This window comes from Sinocyclocheilus rhinocerous, unplaced genomic scaffold (genome assembly GCF_001515625.1).
Source record: "Sinocyclocheilus rhinocerous isolate Xijiao unplaced genomic scaffold, SAMN03320098_v1.1 scaffold1413, whole genome shotgun sequence".
NCBI classification, from domain to species: Eukaryota; Metazoa; Chordata; class Actinopteri; order Cypriniformes; family Cyprinidae; genus Sinocyclocheilus; species Sinocyclocheilus rhinocerous.
In genome coordinates this window covers 991,182-1,008,381 of record NW_015639297.1, presented here as the reverse complement: position 1 = coordinate 1,008,381, position 17,200 = coordinate 991,182, and the positions used below count along the sequence as shown (strand labels likewise).

Sequence of the window (17,200 nt, the reverse complement as noted above, 5' to 3'; positions counted from 1 at the left end):
GTATTCGGCCAATCACAACGCACTGGATAGCTGGCCAATCAGAGCACACCTCGCTTTTCAGACCGATGAGCTTTGTAAAAATCGACACGTTTCAGAAAGGCGGGACATAGAGGAGAAACAATAATGTACAGTATGTGGAAAATAATGTGTTTTTTGAACCTTAAACCGCATAAACACATTTCATTACACCAAATACACAAAATAATGTTCTTTTTAGCAACATCATATGACCCCTTTAAGACGTCATTTTTGCAGCATTTACATTGATTTAAAATGTGTTAATCAGCATCCATGGGTTCTGATACATATGATTTGGCACACTTTGTGAAGCACATCAGAAGTTTTCCTTGTTGAATATAAACTCAGTTCCAGATTCAGTGTGTGAAATACACTGCTTCCCCAGAGCTGTGGCCAAAGCCGTAGGACCACATAGAAAAACGCCTACTTTTGAACTGAAAGAAGGAAGAGGAAAAAATACTAGTTATTAATGCACATTAAGTGTAGAAAGCCTTTAACGCTGCTGTTATTTACCACACTCTACATACCCTGGGTGTTGGGTAGCGATGCCACTGAACTCATTGTCCCAGTTGGGTTTACCATACCGAGTCTTCTGCTTAAGCCCGGTGATGGGATCGTCCTCTGCCTCATATTGAACTCTAAGATGGGCCGCCTTTAAACAGTAATCAAAATAATGAGTGTCAAAGTATTTTTGTATTTCAGGGCAGTTCAAAATAGTTCACAGTGTCTTGTCATTAAACAAGCAAGTCTTTTCGCCCACCTCAGCATCTTTCCAGCGCGTTAGATAGATGTTGTAACTGAGGAAATCCCTCATGTCTTTTTCATTCATCTGCCTTTCCAAACTCTGCAGCAGGTCTGCAAACCATTCGAAAGCCTGCGTCTCCGGGCAGAGCCAATAGAAATAGATCTGCAGAGGTCAATGGTCAGAACATTACATTAGTAACAGACAAAACCCTTGCTTTTTGGGACACTAGTCAATTTTGAGTTTCAAGGCTATTTTGCTATCATAACTTGACTTCTTTCAGATTAGCGAAAAGATAACATCCAAAATACACATTTAAGTGTTTATTTTATTACACTTTATCTACATGCATTTGTAGAGTTGAATTACAATACATATTTTTAATGGTTGTTTCCTTTAAATTAGTTTTTATTCATGCTCTGAGCTATAAATCTCCACTTCAACTTCAACTTATTCAGAGTAATGAAAAGGGATGTTCAAAATCCCCTGTGTAAAAACCTGTAACTCTAATGTCAACAAAATAAAACAAAAAAATTCCAGTGTTCACACTTCTGTTCTGGAAATGTAAGCAAATTAGTGCATATTTAATTAGATGATGCCTCAACTGCAAATCAATTCTGAAAACTTGTAATACATAACAACTGTATTAATGCACTGCAATTAATCAACTGTAGAAGTATGATGATATCTACTACTTAAATTTGTTCATATTCGCCTGTAGTGCTTTGCCTTAAAAAAACTGACATTTATGAGTTTTAATGAATAAGACTACAAAATAAACAAAGATTTTGTTCTGTCATTCAAAGCCTGAATCGCTAAACTTGGTGCTGTTTATCACCTTTTTGGTGAAGACGTTTTTGTTCTCCTGGACGTGTTTGTACCACACAGACTTTAGAACGGAAGCGAAAGGTGTCACACCAATACCGGCACCCACAAGCATCACAACTTCATAACGAAAGACATCCTCACTGGCCGTCCCAAACGGCCCATCCACAGCCACCCTACACAGACAAAAACAGACATTATGGACGGCAAACTATCAAATTGTGCTAATAACTGAGCATTGTGTTGTTAGTGTTTGTATTCTTTTAGTTCTCTACTGTAGGAGGAAGAAATTAGGAAACACATAAAGAGAAATAGCAAGAAAAATTCACTTATGTTGAAATCAACATTGCCTTCCATCTTCTCAAACAGAAACCTGCTCTCCCAACACTTCTCTTTTTTCTCAACTGTGATTGTGCCCACATCCTCTTTTTACACATGTATTTTCCCATTTTACAAGTGAGACTTGCTAGTTCTATTAAAGGGATCATATGATGCTGCTAAAAAGAACATTATTTTGTGTATTTGGTGTAATGAAATGTGTTTATGCGGTTTAAGGTTCAAAAAACATTATTTTCCACATACTGTACATTATTGTTTCTCCTCTATGCCCCGCCTTTCTGAAACGCGTCGATTTTTACAAAGCTCATCGGTCTGAAAAAGCGAGGTGTGCTCTGATTGGCCAGCTATCCAGTGCGTTGTGATTGGCCGAATTCCTCAAGCGTGTGACGGAAATGTTACGTCCCTTACCATATTGTGATGCCTGCGGAAACTACATGTGACGACCCCACTCCGCTTCGTCCACGGTGAAAGCCGATCCGGCGATCGACAGCGCGAAGTTGAAGTATTTCCTCAGTGACCAGCACGGATCAGCTTCAGGCATGACGAAGCGATATCGTCCTCTTTTGGAAGACCAAACAAAGTAGTTTCGCTTTCACAACGAAGCACACAGCGCCTTCACGAAATGGCGGCGGCGGCAACAATACAACAGCGAGAATAAAAGTTACCCCTTCTTTCTTTGCGTGAACATTTGGGCGGCGTTATGCAAATCTTCCCACATAGTGATGTAGATATGTGGGGGCGTGTTAGAACGAGCCGTTTTAGGTAGGCGTGGCTGACTCTTAACTTTTATAAAGAATATCTCTTTGGATTTGAGACTTTAGTCTTTGCAACTTTACAGATCTTCTTTATGCACCAAGAGCTTGTAACACTCCAAAGAGAAAGGACAAATTTAAATCGCATCATATGACCCCTTTAAAAGCACTACATCTGTGTTATTCAAGACATAAACCTGACATTAAAAGGACAAACATTTTTGTCATCATTTGTTTACCCTCATGTCATTCCAAACCTGTATGACTTTTTTTCTTCTGCAGAACAAGGTGTTTTAAAGGTGACATCTAAAAATCTGTGTTTAAGTGCTACGTATGAAAACGTGAAAAAGATTAACCCAGTAAATTTTTTTGGCAAAGTCTTTCTCAGCAAGCTTGTGAAAAAAGAGCGTGTCAGATTTCGCTCCCCCCGTGACGTAGAAAGGGGATCTTATTATAATATCACCGCCCCTAAAGGTCCTTGCACACTGAAGTCCAAAATTTTCATATGCGTTTTTTCAGTTTTTTTTTTTTCATATTCATCATCCTTTCCTATCAAAATGCTTGCTAAAAATGCGAAAATGCAGAAAATCGAACCTGGTCGGAATTTTTTTATGATGAAAGTTTCAGAGGCAGTGTGTAAACGTGATTGACACAACGTATTTATTTTTTAACGTGCGAAAATTTTGAACGAGAATTTCGGACTCAGTGTGCAAAGACCTTTAATCTGCAAGTTTCCACCCACGGCGCCAGTGTTGCCAAGTTTGGGCAAATTGGGCTTCTTTAACACTATTGCCATGGGTTGTTTTTCATGTCCGCGGGTTGATGCGACCCCAATAACGTGATTTTAGCCCCTAAAATGTGAATTTTACCAGGGGAACCCCGACCACAAAACCAGTTTTTTACCGGGGAATCCCCCTCGAAACGCGATTGGTCTAGTTTTGGGCTAGTTTTGAGTAGCAATTGGGCAGGTTTTGTTGTGAAAACCTGGCAAACCTGCACGGCGCCATCTTTTTGTTTTTGCAAGCGACAACGGTGTACCAGTTTTAACACCATGGCGAGAGTTCGAGCAAAGCATGCTAACTGTTCTGTCTTTGGCTGCACTGACAAGCACAGAACAATATTTAGAGTCCCAGCCTCACAGGAGACAAGAGAACAGAGGACTTATTGATTTATTTACTGTATATTACGCTGCTGACACAGATCTAATATAAACATGTGATTTCTTTCCCAGCTGTTTACCTTCACAGACGTAACCGCCTGTTTTTGTAACTAATGTGTGTGTTTTAACATAAACTTGTGGGTATTTGAATGTTTAAGCGCAATAAGGCATGAAAGAGAACTTAGTACTCACATGCCATGTGACAGCTGCTTTCTGTGCGCGTGCTTTGGATGTGTGCACTCAGAAAACTGTATGTTACAAGTTTAAACTGATATGGCTTTAAAACGCATAATTTCAGCGCAATAGACATGATAATCAAAACCAAACAGATGCTTTTTAGCAGAGTATCTGAAAAAGTGGGCAGGGAGCAGCAGCTCATTTGCATTTAAAGAGACATGCACGAAAAAACAGCATGTTTCTGCTTCCACTCAAAATAGGCATTTTCAAAATTATATAATAAATGATCTGTGTTGTATTTTGAGCTGAAACCTCACAGACGCATTCTAGGGACAACTGAGAGTTATATTACTTTGTAAAAAGGGGCATTATAGGGCTCCTTTAAAGAATGTTCTTGTCCACACAATGAAAGTCAATGGGGTTTGGAACAACATAAAGGTGAGTAAATGCTGACAGAATGTTCATTTTTGGATGAACTTTTGGATCTGTTACTTTAATCTTACTTTGGTAGTGTCCAAGCATCCAGCACCACAGTTTTGTCACCTCCACAGGCTGTATAAAGGGCTTGTGTCCAATCCCCTACAATTCGGATATGCACACTAAGGTGGTCTTCCTCCGGGGCAGAGGTCAAGGTAAAAGGATGCCACTCTAGCTGAGAGATGGACGGGCACTGCATGAAAACATACTGACCGACCTCCATCTTAAAGCCCTTCTTCTTCATCTGCAGCTCAAGGGTCTTGGATGGGTGCATCACTACCTGTAAAGTGATGCAATATAGTAAGAGAGGAAGAATTCATTTGGTTGCTAATCAAACAGCTTGAATGACTAACCTTGGTGATAACCACTTTCTGCTGTGAGCGATAGAAACGCACCAGTCTCTCACATACATATAGAAACATTGGGCCAACCACCCACTTCCATGTCTGTAAGAGGAAGTACATGTTGAGATGCCATCGAAATGATGAATGAAATGCTAGATGTATTTGAGATTGAGATTATGTTAGGATATACCATCGGGGGATTCCCAGCAAAGACAGGTTCTGGGCAGTCGGTGCCATTTTGACCCCAGGTCTCGAACTTGCTGTGACATTCAACTGGGTCATGAACCTTTACACTTTCCACAGTCTGGCCTCGCACGATACGCCTACACAGACACACACGCAGTTACTGCATAAATAATGCATGGTAATTCTCTTGCTAGCATTATGTGCCTGTCAACATGTATTATGAGATGTGTTATAATGCTTCATTAAAAATAGCTTAAAACTGTATGTCTAGCCATGTGTTCACTGGCATGAATGAGCAGAAATGAGTGGGTGTTTGTGCTTTCAAATCATCCCTTATTAGCGCTGGGCAGAATGCGTGCAAGAGGAACTGTGGTATTGACAGTGGAGTTGAGAAAGCGGAGAGCACAACAAAGTTGAGAATTGCTCAACTTTAAACCATACAAATGAAAGGAAAAAGCGACGCATCCAATCACTGTGAGTGACACCTGTCAAATACATTTTTAAAATCCGGTAGATTCAGTGATTAAATCACATTTTGCATATTATTATATGTATATTTAATTCAGATGCAGTTTGCGTGCTTTCATGCTGGCTAGGCTGTAGCTATTGGTTAACAAAAGTGTATATAACAAAAGTTGATATAACGTATATACACTACCAATTACAAAAGTTTGGTTTCACATGATTCTTCAGAAATTATTCTAATATACTAATTTGGTGCTCATTAAACATTTCCTATTATCAGTTAAGCTGATTAATATTTGTGTGGAAACATTTGTGATACATTTTTTCAAGATTCTTTGATGAAAAGAAAGTTCAAAGGAACTGCATTTATTTAAAATATAAAATCTCAAATCCACTTCAAGTTGGATCCAACACATCTCTACTGTCATATTTGATCATGTTTAACATATCAATGCTGAATGAAAGTATAGAAAATTCAAAATATTAATATTAATTGATACAAAATACAAATATTAATTGAACTAAACCCTCACCCAATTCCGTGAGCCACCAAACCAATGAAAAAGACGATGAACAGATGATGGGTGAACCAGAAGACCTCGAAATATGACCTTCTGATGACCTCCATGGAGGAAGTGATGATGAGGATGAGGGCGAGGGTGATGACCACCCCCGTCAGTCCTGCTATAGTAGTAAACATCACTATGGTTGGGTTCTGGGAAATCAAAAACACAAAAATGACAACATAAAACATTACTCAACATGCAACATACAATAAAAGCAACATTACACTAAAAAGAAACAAAGATAAAGTAGACTGCAAAAATCTAGATTAAATTTCAGTCTCATATACACTACCTTTGACAGGTTTGGGGTCAGTACTTTTTTTTCTTTTATTCAACAAAGACATATTAAATGAATCAAAAGTGACCATTTATAATGTTACAAAAGATTTCTATTTCAAATAAATGCTGTTATTTTAAACTTTTAAACTGAATCCTGAAGAAAAAAAAAATCAGTTTCCACAAAAATGTTAAGGAGCACAGCTGTTTTCACAACTGCTAGTAATAAAGTGTTTCTTGAGCCCCAAATCTGCATTTTAAAATGATTTCTGAAGGATCAAGACTGGAGTAATGGCTATTATCACTAAATATATTATCAATAAATTACATTAAAGTAATGAACCTATTTCATAATATTACTGTTTTTACTGTATTCTTGATCAAATAAAGTGGGCATAAGACACTTCTTTCCAAAAATATTCCCGATCCCAAATGGTAGTGTAGGCCTATATAGAGAAAAGCAGCTATAAATATAGTAGATCTTTTTATATCAGTCATAGGATGTGTGTGTTGATTGTTCTCTCTCCCTGTTCTATTTCTGGCTATTGTCCACCAGGTCATCATAGCAAAACCATGGCAACAGAATTTTTAAAATCATGTGATCACATCAGCGGCAGCAGCATGATGGTTATGTGATGTAACCGTGGGTGGAAGTGGGAGGTTATCCTACAGGGCTGAAGTGAGATCAGTTGGAGGTTCCTTGCATAACGAACAAGATGCTGCCTCAGAAACAGAGTTTTAATGGGGACTTCTGTTAACAACGAGACTGTGTAACTCAAACACGAAACGTGTGTGACTGAAATGAGTAAAAACCTCACCGTCTCATTGGTTCTGATAGGGTTGAGGTAGGATCTGTTGTCATTGTTGCCAATCTGAGAAAGCACATAAGGCAGGTGACTGCCGTTGATCATAAACTGGGAATCCATGAATCTCTCAAAGTTGAACAAGTGAGCTATGATGTGGATGGCTGGGAGAATATACAAGACATCATCAGCAAGGCTTACAGAATTACATCCATAAAATATAAGAGAAAAACAGTACAAAGCTGTCACTGGGGTCATACAAAAAGTTACAAAAGGTACAAAGGGTTTGGGCCTTATTTATCCCTAAAAGTTACATATTAGTATCTTAAGGTTACATTTGACCTTTTTTCTGAGAGTGTGTGCAAAACGTTGAGTTCAGATTGTAGGGTTTGAGGAAAGATTTGAAAATTGAAAAAGATTTAATCTAGATGAATATTCTTTCTTATTATACCTGTGTGGAGGGCAATCATGTAGGCCACTAGTTTGTGGAAAGTGAGGTTTCTGTCTAGCTGACGGGCTGCAGTGCGGCTACAGTACTGCAAACACACACACACACACACCATTAATGAGGAGATTCAGGCCTTTTCACTTTCATTACCTGAAGTGGATAAGTCTTTCACTTTCGCTCTGTTGTGCTTTTCCTGACCTGTATGGATCCGCGTAGGAACGAGAGCAGGTTTCTGCAGACGGGCAGCAAGATCAACATGCAGTTAAAATTCAGACATGCAGCTGGAGCTCTGGCCCATGAGAGAGCATGCTGAGTGAAAGAGAGAGAGAGAGAGAGAGAGAGAGAGAGAATGAGAAAATGAGCCATAGAGACAGGGGAAAGTTTCATTTCCTATTTTAAGCTCTGAACAACATATTCACTGATGCATTAAAAACTGTACTTGCAGATAAAATGTATAGCAATATATAGGCCTACATATGAGAATTGTACTTTTCTAAATTCTGAGAACAATAAAAAAGCTTAAATCAGTGTCTAGCACACCTTTTAAAAAAGAGGGGAAAAAAGCTTAATACAATATACAAATATGAAATTAGATTAACAATATAATTTAACATAATTAACACTGGAGTGTAACTACACAAATTATTACAATTACGAATTATACAGGATACATTTTTAAAAAACACAATGACATCAATATAATAATTTACAATAATAAAAAAATACAATAATATATTCATCCTATTTATAGATTATTGAATAAATTAAATGTTTAAAATGTATAAATTGTTTGACACCTACCCCAAGGATGACTCTAGTATAGTAGTATCTATCAACCAAAAATGCCATGTAAAAATGCACAAAGAGAAACACATTGATGCCGAGCCATACCAGCTGAAAAACACAACGGAGAGCGTCTGAGACGATTTTCAGACTAAATATAGTATAAGTATAAAGCATGAGGAGTATCTCTGTCCTTCAGTATGTTTAACAAATAAAACATAATGTGCCAAACACACACATGCACAAATGCAATTAAGAACTTTAAATACAAAGACTATAAAATAAAGATAAAAGTTAATTTAATTAAGAAAGTATAACTCCAACAGCTTACAATAACAAAAATGGACAGTCCTTCATTTGCAGCAAAGTTTCCCATGATGTTGTGCTGTGTAGAAAGAGAAGATCAAGAGAAGTGTGGATGAACAATTTTGAAGAAAGCCACAAGACAAAAAGGGATTTGGTTTATAAAGCAGAGACGCAAACCAGGAAATAGTGTCACAACTGTGAGCCCATGAGAAACCATCAAGCAAAGTTCCTCAACCAAAAGGGGATGGTCAGACAATCTCTCAGTTCTCTTTCTGATTTATAGTCAGGCCTGTCATTCATTCAGTCTTAGTTTTTGTAGTGTCAGAACTGTTATGGTTTTATGATTTAAATACGTTTCATGCATTTGTTACTGTCTTTCTCATGAGCATATTGTAAATGGGTTTTAATTGAGGTTTTCAGAAAAAAAATTACAAAAAAGTGACAACTGACCTCACACATAGAAAACACACAGCAAATACAATGAGAATTAAAAAATAAATAAATAAATAACAGGAGAAGTTCAATAAACAGTGTGTACCACCATGGACAAAATAACATTCTCCTTTATTTTATTCTTTATTATGGGTTTAGCTGATAGTTGTACGTATCAAAAGCAATGGTGTGCTCTATGCAGTGCTGAAGGACATATTTTGAGGGAGTTTCCAAATGTAACCCAATCACAAAGTCTTGCAAAATGAATAACCTCAAACCATTCAACTCCCCACCAGGGGGCAGTAAAGTTAGGATACAATCATCTACTGCCTTCAATGAAAATAATGACTTTTTTTTTTGTAACATTTTGTAGAAAAAATCAGAATAATGTGCAAAAGAGGTCTCCAGATGAGACAAATGCAAAATAGGAGTGTAAACAAAGAAAAGAAAAAACAATTGATTAAATCATTCTTTGCAGGATTATGAAGGTCCTGGCAACCCGACTCTCACTATCCATATGTCCTTACATTTTTAAAGCAACTTCAGGCAATTGCTTGAATTTAGGCCATATGTTATCATATGATAGGACACTGTAATATGACCAATCAGGACTAATTTCACAGTCTTACACACAGTATGAGTAGAGTAATAAGAAAAACTAGAAGAAAGTATTAATAATTAACCTGAGAGGTTGTCAAACATTTTTCAGAAAGCAATGCCTCCAAGGTGATGGAAAAATCAAAAGCTTAAATACAATCGTTTAAATAACTCTGCTTTAAATAATCCATACACAGAGACAGCTATAACATTAATCAAACCAACACCGACAGAGCGCTCCCACGTCACATGACAAAAAAGCAGCGGTTTCATCTTGGTAGGAAATTTCACATGCACTTCAGTGGAACATGCTGGCTCTTTTGCCTTGTAAACCAAACAAGAACAAGTATATTCATCTCAAAGTACAACAAACGTTGACTTTTACATGCCACCATTAAGGCAGAAATCCAACATTTTAATTTTATTTCTCCCTCTTGATCCTTAAAGGGTACTTCTTACAGTGTTTTTATAGGGATAGTTCACCTACAAAAGAAAACTCTGTCATTTTTTACCTCACCCTCATGTTCCAAATGGTTCCGAATTACTTTATACCTTCCGTGGAATGCAAGAGAAGATATTTTATGTAAGACAACTGTCTTTGTTTATGCAATAAAAGTCAATGGAGTTCAAAAAAACCTTTCTTCTGAAGAAGAATAAAGTCATACAGGCATGACATGAAGGTGAGTAAATGATGACAGAATTGTCATTTTTAGTTGAACTATTTCTTTAAGCTGTGCTTTGCTCACACAGCGCCGCACAAACTCTGTCCAATGTCCCCTTTGGTAACGCAGGGTGGATCGTCTCCAGTGTCTTCCTCTGGTGGCTTGGTCCTCATGGAGCCCGGCTGGGAAAGCGTCCCAAGAAGCAGGCAGAGGGATCCACAGCATTCCCAAAAGCCTTGGGCTGGACTGGATGAGAAGAGTTGTCTGCAAGGGTGGCAAAACTGGTAAAAGAGCAACATAAATAAAACAGCTGTGGCATAACCCAACAACAGCGACAGTTCTAACACGGGAGCGTCCACCCATTGGTAGAACTCAGTCCGGTGGACGTACCACATCAAAATCAGCCCCGTGTTCTCGACAAAACGGAGGGAATAATACACAGCGAGGCGCCTCCATGCCTGACCCTTATCGATCAGATCAGGGTCATCCAATCTAAGCTGAACGGCGGACCAGCAGAACACGTTAATGCCGGCATACAGGAAGGTCAACATGCAAAGCACAATAGTGGTCCCGACACGAGTCAATGTCTTCTCAATGTTCTCCGGGAAAGGAGAGCGGCTGCTCCAGAAGAGAACCCACGGGTGCAGAAAGAACAGGATGAAGTTGGCCGACACCACCGGAAGCACCCATACCTTCAACACGGAGCTGAAGAGGACCAGTACTGCCACACGTGTGGCGATCTCGAACCCTCGCCACAGGAACACGCACAGGTATGCCAACGGACGCACGGAGACTTCGTAATCATCGTAGCGTATCTTTATGGCCAGAATATTGCAGCGTAGGGCTCCGTATACAATCGAGAGAAGGGAAATGACCATCAATGTACCTGGCAGAGAGCAAAAAGAATGAAACATGAGCAAGTTAAATCCAAACATACTTTGTGGTTAAGAGCAATTGAACAAACATTTGCATTAGATAAGTGGATATTGAATAAACCACTCCAGTGTGTATAGAGGCCCAAACATGCAGAAATTATAAATAAACAATTAAACAAGGAAAGACAAAGAAAGAAAAAAGAAATACATGACTATATATGACCTTCCCCACTTTCATGTTGCACATAAAAAAGTTAAAATAAATAAATGTAAAAATAAATAAATAAATATGGAAATAAATAAATGCATGAAAATTGTAAAAATAAAAGCAAATAAATAGTATAAAAAGTATGTATAAATAAATAAGTGAATGAATGAATGAAAATGAAAAAAGTATAAATAGATAAATAAATTTATACCCAGCCCATTTCCATGTTGCATATAATAAATAACTGTATAAATAAATAAATGTGGGAATAAATAAATGTAAAATAAATACACAAATTAAGTAAAAAAATTAAATAAAGAAAATAGCAAAAAAAAAAGCAATACAAAAATAAATTCAGGACAAAATTCAATGTAAATTGAACTGTATTTGTTTTAGCAAATCATTTATTTCTTTATTTATTTTTATTTGGTTTTGGGCCGCCATAACTGTGGTGCATAATATGTTGCCATTTGGTTACATAATTAACTATTTACTACTACTGTTTAATAAAAGATATCAAAAGCAGATACCCTGAAGGCCCAAATCCACCAGCAGTGCAAACATATGGCCTCCATCAGCCTTCCATCTGATCTAAAGTCAGTCACCGTTTCATTACTCTATGCCTCATGGGTAATGGGGTCAGACTGATTCACTATCCATTATGATCTCCAATACTGCTTTCAAGGATGGACCGCAAGGCTGTCAACACATTCCTCATGCAGGGCAGATGACTACATATCTGCGAGGCAGAGTCGGGTCTATAATTCCTAATATTCAATGTGGAGTGACAGTTGATGGGTGGAGAGTAAAACTCTAATTATACCAAATAACAGCTTGCAAATGCCTAAACTGTCTACAATATACAGTGGAGTCCAACAGTCCAAAAGAGACCTTGCATTTGTAATAAAATACACATTTTACATTTTCATTATTATTATTAGCATAACAATCTAGATGAAATGTCTAAATAGATGTACATGAATTTCACAATTTTGGCAGAATATTGGCATTATATGTTGTTTTAGTTATTTTCACAAGAAATCCTATGACGTTTTGTTTACTTTCAGGTTAACAAAAATAATAATTATTAAAAAAAACACTGTACTCTGTTTAGTCCCAGGTTCACAATAATAATAATAATAAAAATAATAAATTAAAATAATAATAAAAAATAATAATAATCCAGGTTTCCAGGTTTGAAAAAATACAAAAGTTTTGAAAAATGTATCATAGTCTCAGCCAATTGGCAATGTATGTTCTTTATTGGTTATTTTCGGTGACTGTTCATTGTTGTGTAGCAGTTCTTGGTATTTCAAAATGAATTTATCTGTGGTCTAGTTTATAAATAAATTCTGTCTGTTGAGGGCTGCACATGCTGTCTGAAAACATATTATCTATTCTAGCTGATATTCTCTGAAACAAAGTGTGCGTCCTTGAGATAACATGAAGAAACAGATAGTACACAACTAGAAGTCATTTCAGAAGTATTCAATGTAACTCAAGCATGTGTGTAGAATGTGTCACTGAGGGGAGCTTGTTAAATTTAGTTGGGTGACGTTGGGAGCAGTTCCATGTTTACAGGACTTACAGAGAGATTATTCTATAGAGGAAACTTAGAGAATGTGCAAAAGAGACTGTGCACAGATCATACTGGTTGGGCAGAAACATGACATGCCTCAATGATAAAAAAGCCAACTGCTCTCCCTGACATTTAAAACTTTATAGAAATGACAAAACTCATTAACCGTGGAAGTCATAAGCTCATAAGCTTGCAATGCTCCACTTTGGGAGTTGTACTTCACAAGGCCAGATAACAGAACGAAAACAAAGCAGGAATAAGAAAAGTCTTAGTCATGCTCTAGAAATCCTTAAGACAATTTAAGAAGTCGTTCTCATTCTGAAAATGTGATAGTCGAACATTTTGATTTTTTTTTTAGTCACTGTGACTGGTATGTATAGTAAGTGATATACAGTCAGTCGCTCATTATGGCAAAATAAAGAGTTTTTAGGATCTTGTATCACCTTGAAGTGACTTATTTTGTGATAACGACTGTCCGACTGTACATTATCCCAATTATTACATAGCTAATTAATGGAAATTGTTTCATTAGCTTACTTAGAAAGCACGGAAACACAAGCACAGCTTTGTAGGAAACAGCTTTCTCGGATAAGCGATCAGTTGCCATTGGCAACAGCCTTTATTCAGAAATATCTGACCACTAAACTGATCAATCAGAATCAAGTATTCCGGAGAACCGTGTTATAAAGCCAATTACACTATGGCACTAAGCTTTCAGTTTCTCTAAAAGCCTTTATTAACCTAGTCTGTCTCCTGCAGCGCTCTATTTTAGGTGTGTCAGAATGTACTTGATACTGCTTAGTGTGTGTGTGTGTTCTCACCTCTACCGATGGACACCCCTTTCTGCAGCACACAGATGTAGAGTTGCAGTGTGAGTTGGGGTGCTGAGCCCAGGAAGGCCTGTATGACCGATGTCCTGGCAAAAGCGGCCCTGTGGGTGACTAACTTCCCTTCTGCCTGGCCCACTTCCTGCTCCACCTCCTCGGTCTGCCCTTCCCAGGGCATCTGCTTCTTACGGGTGATGGTGACATACGGCTCCTCCACCTTTCCGGCACTGCCATAGATACAGAAGGCATCCAAGCACCTAAAGGATTAAAACCGAGTTTTATTGTTTGAATATATGAGTGGCCAAGGTTTAAAAAAAAAAAAATATATATATATATGTGTGTGTGTGTGTGTGTGTGTGTTCTAAAACTAATTTATATTTAAATGTGGATTATTTGCTCTATACATTTTTTTATAGTTAAAATATCATATCGCCATTGGTTATATTTTATTAATAAAATAAAATAAATAGTTCTGTACCTTTAAAAATTAGTCAAAAGACACAACTGCATTGCCTTTGGTTATTTATAACATATGTGACCCAGGACCACAACACCAGTCATAAGGGTCAATTTTGTGAAATTGAGATTTGCTGAAAGCTGAATAATTAAGTTTTTCATTGATGTATGGTTAGTTAGAATAGGACAATATTTAGTTGAGATATACAACTATTTGAAAATCTAAATATTGAGAAAATCCCCTTTAAAGTTGTCCAAATTAAGTCCTTAGCAATGCATATTACTAAACAAAAATTATGTTTTTATATCTTTACGGTAGGAAAAGTACAAAATATATTAATGGAACATGATCTTTACTTAATATCCTAATGATTTTTGGCATAAAAGAAAAATAGATCATTTTGACCCATACAATGTTTTTTTGCCTAATGCCACAAATATACCCATGCTACTTAAGATTGGTTTGTGGTCCAGGGTCCCATATATTGCCTTGGGAAATAAAATAAAATAAAATAAAAATTGTTCTATACTTTTTTTTAAATTATAGTTGAAATAAATAACATAATATTGCATTTGGTCATTTTTATTATTAAAAATAATGATATTAGGGGGTTACTGGATTGGCTGCAAATGTCCTATAAATGTTGGATTCTAATTATATTCACCCTCCATGTCACAATAGACCATGTCAGTGAGAGCTCAAAAGCATAGTTCTAGCTTATCCGAGGACAGCTTTTGTAAGGCCTCAGTGGGCGATCTGTCCATCTCATTCATTTAAAATGCAGAGGCTAGGTCTCACAGGACAGGTAGTAGGTGCCAAACATTGAGTGAGTATTTCCTATCCCAAACCTTGACAACAGCCTTGCTATTTTACAAAAATAGGGTGCAGGCAACCTTGATGATAATTTGACAGATGACAGTGTGTTAAGACTAGAGAAGGCCAAGACAGCCTTTACAGGCCATTCACACTAATTCAGTGAAATAAACAATGAAATCACACAGGTCTGAAACATTGCTGGGCTTTATCTGAATGAGCTGGCCCAGGTCATGTTGCTAAACTGTACTATTAGAAAAGGCCATATCAATGCTTCAATCGGTCAATGCAAAAACACACAGAGACTGATAGAGATGGAACAGTTTACTGTGAGGCCTGGACTGGAATGGAAAGGAAACTGTCAATAACACATTAATAGATGATTTGAGGACACAAATTGTCCATAAATGGCTTGTGTAATATATATATACACACACACACACACATATATATATAATGTAATCTATTATTTATATTCCCATTATGTGATATATCCCAGCTAACATAATTTTAAAGACATTACACGAACACAAGAACAGAGAACATAATAATTGGTTCACAACATAAAATTAAGTATTAAATAAATAACATTATGTGATATATCCCAGCTAACATAATTTTAAAGACATTACAAGAACACAAGAACAGAGAACATAATAATTGGTTCACAACATAAAATTAAGTATTAAATAAACAAAGAAAGAAAAATATTGTGCATATATCACAACATCATCTATACTTCTTGTGAAGTGCCTCTTTTTATTAGCATTAATTTGTACAGTAAATAATTAATTGATGAAAAATGGACACAGTAATATTATAAGCATTAAATTCTGTTTCTAATAAACATACTGCGATGATACATGATATACGATATCATGGCCTTGAGTAAAAAGATAATAACTGCAACTATTATCACTGTCACTTATTTTAAGAGCTACAGGCATATCCAAATATAGCTTATATTTTTTGCCTAATAGAATGTTTACAGCTTACAGAAAATTATTTAAAAGCACCTTATCAGAAATGAAATGTGTGCGTTTCATGGAAAGCCCCGGGGGCATGAAGCCTTGAGCCCTGAAACCATGAAACCTTTGACATGACTGCGCACGGTGGACTATGAATTAAACGACAAACATTCATAATATTTGTAACAGGTAAAGCACAGGTTCATGTGCGTGCGCAATAATAAGTAAAAAATAACAACAACAAAAAAACACCTTCGTTATGTGTATTCGCTCACAATCATGGACATTGTTCATGTCTTCATCCACTACGTAGATGGATAATTCCCTTCCACAGGCTTGTGATAAGGAGAAATGCATCCAAATAACGTTACATTGAAGAAGAATCGCAAATTGGCCACTCACCTTATTATTGGCCCAAGTTGTAATATATGAAGCAGCAGCACTAGAGGTCTGTCTCTGCTCAGGTCTCTGTGAATAAAGATCAGTGTGAGCTGCACCAGCACGGATGGCACAAGCGTGAAGAGCAGCGTGAAGCACTGCCAAATCTGATCACCAGCGGAGCGATAAGTGCTGCTCAGATACAGAGCAGCCGTCGTCTCGGCCGTAAACAAAGAGACCGACACAAGGACAGAGCTGGGCAGTCTCATCCTCACTCAACCATGCTGGTTTTCTGCTCTCGGATCTCGTCAGCCAGCATTTTGACGTTACAGTGGACGTATCAACCACCAGCAGCAGCCGCAGATTCACAGCTTGATCGCCGCGGCGAATAGCGGTCGTCTAACCGGTCGTCTACTCTAGAGGGCGCAGTGAGCTCGATATTTATTGTCAGCAACGTGTTTATGTAGTCTACCTGATCACCAGCGGCGTATTATGACATCCTGGGTTGAGCCCATTTAGTTCCACATTATAATGATAAAATTCCTACAAGTGTAAATAATTCAAACCAGAGTTCTTTTATTTTAGTTTGTTTTAGATAATTATGAATAACTTAAAATTAGGAATCAAATTAAGTTTGTAACCAGCCATTAAACAAAGAAGATTAAATCAAATCAGAGAGAAATTAAAAATATTTGACATCAGAGGTGCTCCTGGGTACATCTGGGTACAAGCCGCCGT

General features: G+C 37.3%; 2 protein-coding genes across 3 annotated transcripts; both read right to left on the bottom strand.

The window, feature by feature from the left end:
* Positions 1–217: 217 nt before the first annotated feature.
* Positions 218–8,988, bottom strand: cybb (cytochrome b-245, beta polypeptide (chronic granulomatous disease)). The gene is made up of 13 exons (XM_016566765.1): positions 8,692–8,988; positions 8,379–8,471; positions 7,776–7,886; positions 7,581–7,665; positions 7,145–7,293; positions 6,018–6,199; positions 5,024–5,156; positions 4,843–4,935; positions 4,516–4,769; positions 1,599–1,761; positions 779–925; positions 546–670; positions 218–452 (listed from the first exon to the last, which is right to left on the bottom strand). The coding sequence occupies exons 1-13, from the start codon at positions 8,734–8,736 to the stop codon at positions 335–337; spliced, it is 1,698 nt and encodes a 565-aa protein (XP_016422251.1). The 5' UTR covers positions 8,737–8,988; the 3' UTR covers positions 218–334.
* Positions 8,989–10,388: 1,400 nt separating this feature from the next.
* On the bottom strand, positions 10,389–16,839 carry xk (X-linked Kx blood group (McLeod syndrome)). 2 transcript variants are annotated; one of them, XM_016566767.1, is made up of 4 exons: positions 16,487–16,839; positions 13,841–14,103; positions 10,748–11,243; positions 10,456–10,638 (listed from the first exon to the last, which is right to left on the bottom strand). In XM_016566767.1, exons 1-4 carry the CDS (start codon positions 16,729–16,731, stop codon positions 10,527–10,529), a joined length of 1,116 nt encoding a protein of 371 aa, XP_016422253.1. In that variant the 5' UTR covers positions 16,732–16,839; the 3' UTR covers positions 10,456–10,526. The 2 variants fall into 2 exon arrangements, with proteins under 2 accessions (XP_016422252.1, XP_016422253.1); XM_016566766.1 differs by having other exon boundaries at positions 10,389–11,243.
* Positions 16,840–17,200: the final 361 nt, after the last annotated feature.

Excerpts from the sequence above, each read along its gene's own strand:
- cybb (XM_016566765.1), bottom strand. The coding sequence starts at position 8,736 with ATGGGAAACTTTGCTGCAAATGAAGGACTGTCCATTTTTGTTATT. Across the intron at positions 4,936-5,023 it reads TTGCTGGGAATCCCCCGATG|ACATGGAAGTGGGTGGTTGG; the intron begins GTATATCCTAAC and ends TTCCTCTTACAG. Across the intron at positions 671-778 it reads CGCGCTGGAAAGATGCTGAG|GCGGCCCATCTTAGAGTTCA; the intron begins GTGGGCGAAAAG and ends TACTGTTTAAAG.
- xk (XM_016566766.1), bottom strand. The coding sequence starts at position 16,731 with ATGAGACTGCCCAGCTCTGTCCTTGTGTCGGTCTCTTTGTTTACGGCC. Across the intron at positions 14,104-16,486 it reads CAACTTGGGCCAATAATAAG|GTGCTTGGATGCCTTCTGTA; the intron begins GTGAGTGGCCAA and ends TTAATCCTTTAG. Across the intron at positions 11,244-13,840 it reads AGGGGTGTCCATCGGTAGAG|GTACATTGATGGTCATTTCC; the intron begins GTGAGAACACAC and ends GCTCTCTGCCAG.